Source organism: Oncorhynchus keta, chromosome 18 (assembly GCF_023373465.1).
Source record: "Oncorhynchus keta strain PuntledgeMale-10-30-2019 chromosome 18, Oket_V2, whole genome shotgun sequence".
NCBI classification, from domain to species: Eukaryota; Metazoa; Chordata; class Actinopteri; order Salmoniformes; family Salmonidae; genus Oncorhynchus; species Oncorhynchus keta.
Genome location: NC_068438.1, coordinates 54,530,735 through 54,538,909, shown reverse-complemented (window position 1 = coordinate 54,538,909; position 8,175 = coordinate 54,530,735). Strand labels below are relative to the sequence as shown.

At 52.6% G+C, this 8,175-nt stretch overlaps 1 protein-coding gene across 4 annotated transcripts in view; it reads right to left on the bottom strand.

Annotated features, from left to right (window-relative positions):
• Positions 1-5,426: 5,426 nt before the first annotated feature.
• The window catches only part of tenm4 (teneurin transmembrane protein 4), a 783,671-nt gene continuing 780,922 nt past the window's right edge, over positions 5,427-8,175 (bottom strand). For all 4 annotated transcript variants that reach the window (XM_052468712.1, XM_052468713.1, XM_052468714.1 and 1 more), the window contains one exon: positions 5,427-6,810. In XM_052468712.1, the coding sequence (XP_052324672.1) occupies positions 6,052-6,810 (759 nt within the window). In that variant the 3' untranslated portion in view covers positions 5,427-6,051. The remainder of the gene's footprint in view (positions 6,811-8,175) is intronic.

Genomic DNA, 8,175 nt, shown 5'->3' with positions numbered 1-8,175 from the left:
GTTAAACGTATTTGAACCCAGGCGTGTTTCTAAGGTTGTCTGTGTATATGAGAGCTTTAAGACCGTTAAGAGCTGCAGGCTGGAACTAACACACCTGGAGGCTCAATGCATCCATCTCAAGACCCAGAACACCTCTGGTCTCAGTACTGAAAGCACTTTAACCCTGGGGCTGTCCTCGGGGTAAAAACGCTATGGGTTGTCTGAAACGGCACCCTATTCCCTATATATGGTGCACTGCTTGTGAGCAAAGCTCTATGGGTTCTGATCTAAAGGAGTGCACTATAACAGGGATTAGGGTGCCGTTTGGGACTAACTATTCGTTTTTTTTCTACACAACCACAATGCACCACAGGACTCAAACGGTCCAGCCCAGCAACCGGTCCAGCCCAGCAACCGGTCCAGCCCAGCAACCGGTCCAGCCCAGTAACCGGTCCAGCCCAGCAACCGGTCCAGCCCAGTAACCGGTCCAGCCCAGCAACCGGTCCAGCCCAGTAACCGGTCCAGCCCAGCAACCGGTCCAGCCCAGCAACCGGTCCAGCCCAGTAACCGGTCCAGCCCAGCAACCGGTCCAGCCCAGCAACCGGTCCAGCCCAGTAACCGGTCCAGCTAAGCAACCGGTCCAGCCCAGCAACCGTTCCAGCCCAGTAACCGGTCCAGCCCAGCAACCGGTCCAGCCCAGTAACCGGTCCAGCCCAGCAACCGGTCCAGCCCAGTAACCGGTCCAGCCCAACAACCGGTCCAACCCAGCAACCGGTCCAGCCCAACAACCGGTCCAGCCCCAGCCCAACAGCAACCGGTCCAGCCCAGTAACCGATCCAGCAACCGGTCCAGCCCAACAACCGGTCCAGCCCAGCAACCGGTCCAGCCCAGCAACCGGTCCAGCCCAGCAACCGGTCCACCCAGCAACCGGTCCAGCCCAGTAACCGGTCCAACCCAGCAACCGGTCCAGCCCAACAACCGGTCCAGCTAAGCAACTGGTCCAGCCCAGCAACCGGTCCAGCCCAGCAACCGGTCCAGCCCAACAACCGGTCCAGCCCAACAACCGGTCCAGCCCAGCAACCGGTCCAGCCCAACAACCGGTCCAGCCCAACAACCGGTCCAGCCCAGCAACCGGTCCAGCCCAACAACCGGTCCAGCCCAACAACTGGTCCAGCCCAGTAACTTGTCCAGCCCATCAACCGGTCCAGCCCAACAACCGGTCCAGCTAAGTAAAAACCCGGTCCAGCCCAGCAGCCGACTAGGGACCCTTTTTCCAGCCCAGCAACACGGTCCAGCCCAGCAACGGTAAACCATTATTAGTATCCGACCAGCCCAGTAAATGTAAAAAAAAAAAAAAAAAATGAAAATACCAGCCCAGCAATTCCCGGTCCAGCCCAGCAACGGTCCAGCCCAGCAATTCAAATGGTTATCCAGCCCAGCAGCGTTCGGTTTATTTCCAGCCCAGCAATTCTTCCGGTCCAGCCCAGCAACCTGTCCAGCCCAGCAGACAGGTCCAGCCCAGACATGAGAACAGAAAGAGGACAGATGGGGTCCAGCCCAGTAACAGGTAGGTCCAGCCCAGTAACCGGTCCAGCCCAGACCAGCCAACGTCAGAACAGAAAAGGAGAATTAGTAAAAACCGAAAGAGCTGATATTTTTTGTAATGTCATATTGTTTTAACTCTTCTGACTAGGAACCCTTTTTCAGATGAGATGTTTCCTTCCAGGTAGAAATACACTGAGAAATACTGCTGAAAGAAAAACATATTACTAAAAGTAAACACTATTATTATGTATGATAGACTGTTGTATTCCTGAGAACATGAGATGTTTAACCTGTCCTGTTAGGACAGAAAGAGGAAAGATACTGTTAGGACATAGAGTAAATGTAAAAAAAAAAAAAAAAAAATGAAAATACAGAAGTCCTGTTAATGTAAAGTAAAAATCACTTTTTCAAACAGTCTTGACTTTATTCCCGTAAGTTATGTTCCAGTACAACGGACATAGCAGAAAAGGACAGATGAGATGTTTAGTTCACACAGCTGAATTCAAATGATTTTGTTATACTGTTATTTTATATTTTATATAGCTATTTATAAAAACCAAGGTCATATAAAATACCGTTCTGTGGTTTATTTAATACAGACGTTTGATTGATTCTTCCACAGTATGTTCGTCATCCAGGTGGGATGTTTGACCTGTCCTGTTAGGACATCAGAACAGAAAGAGGACAGATGAGATGTTTGACCTGTCCTGTAAGGACATGAGAACAGAAAGAGGACAGATGGGATGTTTGACCTGTCCTGTTAAGACATCAGGACAGGTAGATGTTTGACCTGTCCTGTAAGGACATGAGAACAGAAAGAGGACAGGTGGGATGTTTGACCTGTCCTGTTAGGACATCAGAACAGAAAGAGGAAAGATGAGATGTTTGACCTGTCCTGTTAGGACATCACAACAGAAAGAGGACAGATGGGATGTTTGACCTGTCCTGTTAGGACATCACAACAGAAAGAGGACAGATGGATGTTTGACCTGTTCTGTTAGGACATCACAACAGAAAGAGGACAGATGAGATGTTTGACCTGTCCTGTTAGGACATGAGAAAAGAAAGAGGACAGGTGAGATGTTTGACCTGTCCTGTTAGGACATCACAACAGAAAGAGGACAGGTGGGATGTTTGACCTGTCCTGTTAGGACATCAGAACAGAAAGAGGACAGGTAGGATGTTTGACCTGTCCTGTTAGGACAGAAAGACCTATTCTGTTTTCCCCCTTTTAGGAACATGTCATTGATCTCAGACAGAGAAAAAAATAATTATAAATCAAAGCAAAACCAATGATCCAGAATATGTTTTCGCTCTTGTTCTGATGCGAGTCAGAAGATTCATGGAGCCGAGTCAACCTGTGTATTAGAGTAGTCCACAGAAAGGTATTCAGACAGCATTTAGACAGCATGCACTGTGATTCTCAACCTTCCTTCCTTTAGGGTTTGTTGATGAGAACAGATGAATTACCTAGCTTTCTTTGAAATTAGAATATTACAACAAGACAACACAAACAAGGTAGGAAGGAAGGTTGGAAGGAAGGTCCAGTTGGTAGTCTTGACGAGGGGAGGGGGCCGAGGGGTATGGACAGGAGACAGCAGACGTCCTTGTTTGTGTTGCGACAAAGCCGACGACATGGCTGACGCCCAGGGGGTTCGAGTATAAAAACGGAGTGATTTAAAAGAGAAGGTCTTTCCTTGGCTGAGGCGCAGAAAAAGGCAGAACGGATCGGAACAAGCTGGACAATGTGTTGTAGTCAATCTGTTCTAGTCTGCTCTGGCAGCAGGGTGGACCGAGGAACCAGTGGAAATAATGCATTACCACCACTCTCCTTTCCTCTCCTCTCCTCTCCTCTCCTCTCCTCTCCTTTCCTTTCCTTTCCTCTCCTCTTCTCTCTACCGTTGTTCCTCCTCTCCTCTCCTCTCCTCTCCTCTCCTCTCCTCTCCTCTACTGTTCCTCTCCTCCTCTCCTCTACCGTTCCTCCTCTCCTCTCCTCTACCGTTCCTCTCCTCTCCCGTTCCTCTCTTCTACCGTTCCTCTCTCCTCTCCTCTCCCCTCCCCTCCCCTCCTCTCCTCTCCTCTCCTCTCCTCTCCTCTCCTCTCCTCTCCTCTACCGTTCCTCCTCTCCTCACCTCTTCCTCCTCTCCCGTTCCTCCTCTCCCGTTCCTCCTCTCCTCTACCGTTCATCCTCTCCTCACCTCTTCCTCCTCTCTTCTACCGTTCCTCTCTCCTCTCCTCTCCCCTCCTCTCCTCTCCTCTACCGTTCCTCTCCTCTTCTCTACCGTTCCTCCTCTCCTCACCTCTTCCTCCTCTCCTCTACCGTTCCTCCCCTCCTCTCCTCTCCTCTCCTCTCCTCTCCTCTCCTCTCCTCTCCTCTCCTCTCCTCCTCTCCTCTCCTCACCTCTTCCTCCTCTCCTCTACCGTTCCTCCTCTCCTCTACCGTTCCTCCTCTCCTCACCTCTTCCCTCTCCTCTCCTCTCCTCTCCTCTCAGTTCCTCTCCTCTCAGTTCCTCTCCTCTCAGTTCCTCTCTCTCCTGTCTTCTCCTTTCCCGTCCCCCTCTCCCCTCTCCCGTCCCTTTCTCTCCTCCTCTCTCCTCTCCCTTCCTTCCTTATCTCCTCTCCTGTCCCTCTATCTCCTCGGGAGAGGAGAGGAGAGAGGAACGGGGTCCCTCTCTCTCCTCTGCCGTCCCTCTCGATCCTCCTCTCTCCTCTCTGGTCCCTTTCTCTCCTCCTCTCTCCTCTCCCTTCCCTATCTCCTCTCCTCTCCTCTCCCGTCACTCTCTCCTCTCCTCTCCTACTCTCTCCCGTCCCTTTCTCTCCTCCTCTCTCCTCTACCTTCCCTATCTCCTCTCCTCTCCTCTCTCCCGTCCCCCTCTCCTCTCCTCTCCCGTCCATCTCTCCTCTCCAGTCCCTTTCTCTCCTCCTCTCTCCTCTCCCGTCCCTTTCTCTCCTCCTCTCTCCTCTCCCTTCCCTATCTCCTCTCCTCTCTCCCGTCCCCCTCTCCTCTCCTCTCTCCCGTCCCCCTCTCTCCTCTCCTCTCCTCTCTCCCGCCCCCCTCTCCTCTCCTCTCTCCTCTCCCGCCCCCCTTCCTCTCCCTCTCCTCTCCTCTCCTCTCTCCCGTCCCCCTCTCCTCTCTCGTCCCTTTCTCTCCTCCTCTCTCCTCTCCCGTCCCTCTCTCCTCCTCTCTCCTCTCTCCACTCCCGTCCCTTTCTCTCCTCTCCTCTCTCCTCTCCCGTCCCTTTCTCTCCTCCTCTCTCCTCTCTCCTCTCCCGTCCCTCTCTCTCCTCCTCTCTCCTCTCTCCACTCCCGTCCCTTTCTCTCCTCTCCTCTCTCCTCTCCCGTCCCTCTCTCCTCCCTCTCTCCTCTCTCCACTCCCGTCCCTTTCTCTCCTCCTCTCTCCTCTCCCGTCCCTTTCTCTCCTCCTCTCTCCTCTCTCCTCTCCCGTCCCTCTCTCTCCTCCTCTCTCCACTCCCGTCCCTTTCTCTCCTCTCCTCTCTCCTCTCCCGTCCCTCTCTCCTCCTCTCTCCTCTCTCCACTCCCGTCCCTTTCTCTCCTCCTCTCTCCTCTCCCGTCCCTTTCTCTCCTCCTCTCTCCTCTCCCGTCCCTCTCTCTCCTCCTCTCTCCTCTCTCCGCTCCCGTCCCTTTCTCTCCTCTCCTCTCTCCTCTCCCGTCCCTCTCTCATCCTCTCTCCTCTCTCCACTCCCGTCCCTTTCTCTCCTCCTCTCTCCTCTCCCGTCCCTTTCTCTCCTCCTCTCTCCTCTCTCCTCTCCCGTCCCTCTCTCTCCTCCTCTCTCTCCTCTCTCCTCTCCGTCCCTCTCTCTCCTCCTCTCTCCTCTCTCCACTCCCGTCCCTTTCTCTCCTCTCCTCTCCTCTCTCCACTCCCGTCCCTTTCTCTCCTCTCCTCTCCTCTCTCCTCTCCCGTCCCCCACTCCTCTCCTCTCCAGTCCAGTCCCTTTGAACACAGTCACCAACAGGGACAGGGAAACAGATTGCCAAAATAAGTCACAGACAGAATAGATACGGCAGAATGTCTTTCTCTAGCAGCCACACTTGAACAGCAAAGACTTATGAATGTCTTTTTCTGAAGGAGAAGTAGCACTCTGCAGTAAAATACAGTGTTCAGCAACTGATTTCCAAGTGGCTGCAACACCATGTCTTTACCATGTCTTTACGGGTTGATTCAGTGTATCATGTTAATCACACGTCAAAGGAGCAGAAAATGACAATGTTTGTAACTGTCTTTGGCAACAAGTCCTTAGTTATACTTTGTGGCCACCAATGCTGCGTCTGAACAAAAGGGCCCCCTATCCTCTATATAGTGAACTATCCCAGAGGCTGAGGGGCCCTGGTCAAAAGTAGTGCACTATATAGGGAATAGGGTTCCATAGGGCTGGTCTAAAGTAGTGCACTATATAGGGAATAGGGTTCCATAGGGCTGGTCTAAAGTAGTGCACTACATAGGGAACAGGGTTCCCTTTAAGACATCTCTCACTCCAGTGGCTAAACAGGTTCCTGTTGTTGATCATGTCACCTTCGGCCCATCTCGCTCTGCCTCATGAAGTGAATGTTGTTGACGCTGTCTGACAGCTGCGGGAACTGGTCCACGGACACCACGAAATACCCGTCGTATCCTGTCACCTTCCCCGACCCCAGCAGCTGTTGCTTCTCTCCCTCCGTCCAGGAGCGCGAGCCCTCCTCTCCCTCCCTCAGTCTCTGACGCTCCCTGGTCCAGGCCTGTGCCACAGCCCTCTGCCTGGCCAACTCCAGAACCCTGGCCTTCTCCTCGTCCAGGGAACTACCGTACCGAGTGTTGAGGCTCAGAGCGCCGTATTGAAGAAGAATGTCCGTGATGCGCCTAGTCCTGCCGTTCAGCACAGCGTTGACCTGCGACACCGTCACGTTGACGCCCGTCTCCAGGGTACGGCGTCCTACGGTCATCCCGATGAGTGACAGGTCGCCCTCCACGGACCCCAGCTTGATGAAGTAATGTGTGTCCACGCCGTCGACGGTGAAGTGGAGGTCCTGGAGGTAGAACGCGTCATTGAGAACCGCCGCCATGCGTCGTCCGTCCTCATTGGCCAGGCTGATGATGTCAGTGCTGATACGGCCGTCGCGGATGGCGAATTTCACGCCCTTGCCGAAGATGGATCCCCCAGAGGCGAAGAGGGTCTTCGGGGCAGCCTGGGGGCAGCCTGCGGCGCTGGCACCGTAAATCTGCCCGAAGCGCTCCAGCCTCACGAAGGCCTTCAGCTGTCTCTGGACCTCACACTGCACGCCAAGGATAGACTACAACAACAACAACAACAACAACAGAATGACGTTAGTTAGTAGGCCTGGGATTGACTGCAACAACAACAACAACACAAACACAACAACAACAACAACAGAATGACGTTAGTTAGTAGGCCTGGGATTGACTGGCACAACAACAACAACAACAACAACAACAACAGAATGACGTTAGTTAGTAGGCCTGGGATTGACTGCAACAACAAACAACACAACAACACAGAAACGTTAGTTAGTAGGCCAACAACAACACAACAACAACAACAACAACACAAACACAACAACAACACAAACACAACAACAACACAAACACAACAACAACACAAACACAACAACAACACAACAACAACACAAACACAACAACAACACAACAACAACACAACAACAACACAAACACAACAACACAAACACAACAACAACAACACCACAACAACAGGAACACCACAACAACAACACAACAACAGTTTGAAAGAAGAACACCATGAGCAGTAGAAGATTCATTCCCTGAGTGGTTAGTTAGTCACACCATAATCACTAACACAAGCAGAAGAAACCATCTTTCTCCTTATTCAAATCTTTGACAAACACTGGAAAAATTATCAAATTCAAACACGTGTGAATGACTTTGTTGATTGTAAAGTTGCCTCTCTAACAGTCCATGTTTCCCATCTCTAGCTTCTTTCACATATCCTGTTCCTCCCTCCTCTTCCTCCCTTCTCTTCCTCTATTCTATGCCTCCCTCCTCTTCCTCCCTCCTCTCTTCTCTGCCTCCCTCCTCTTCCTCCCTCCTCTCTTCTCTGCCTCCCTCCTCTTCCTCCCTCCTCTCTTCTCTGCCTCCCTCCTCTTCCTCCCTCCTCTCTTCTCTGCCTCCCTCCTCTTCCTCCCTCCTCTTCCACCCTCCTCTCTTCTCTGCCTCCCTCCTCTCTTCCTCCCTCCCGTCTTCTCTGCCTCCCTCCTCTCTTCTCTGCCTCCCTCCTCTCTTCTCTGCCTCCCTCCTCTCTTCCTCCCTCCTCTCTTCTCTGCCTCCCTCCTCTCTTCTCTGCCTCCCTCCTCTTCCTCCCTCCTCTCTTCTCTGCCTCCCTCCTCTTTCTCCCTCCTCTCTTCTCTGCCTCCCTCCTCTCTTCTCTTTCTCCCTCCTCCCTCCTCTTCCTCCCTCCTCTCTTCTCTGCCTCCCTTCTCTTTCTCCCTCCTCCCTCCCTCCTCTTCCTCCCCCTCTCTTCTCTGCCTCCCTTCTCTCTTCTCTGCCTCCCTCCTCTTCCTCCCTCCTCTCTTCTCTGCCCCCTCCTCTCTTCTCTGCCTCCCTCCTCTCTTCCTCCCTCCTCTCTTCTCTGCCTCCCTCTCTTCCTCCCTCCTCTCTTCTCT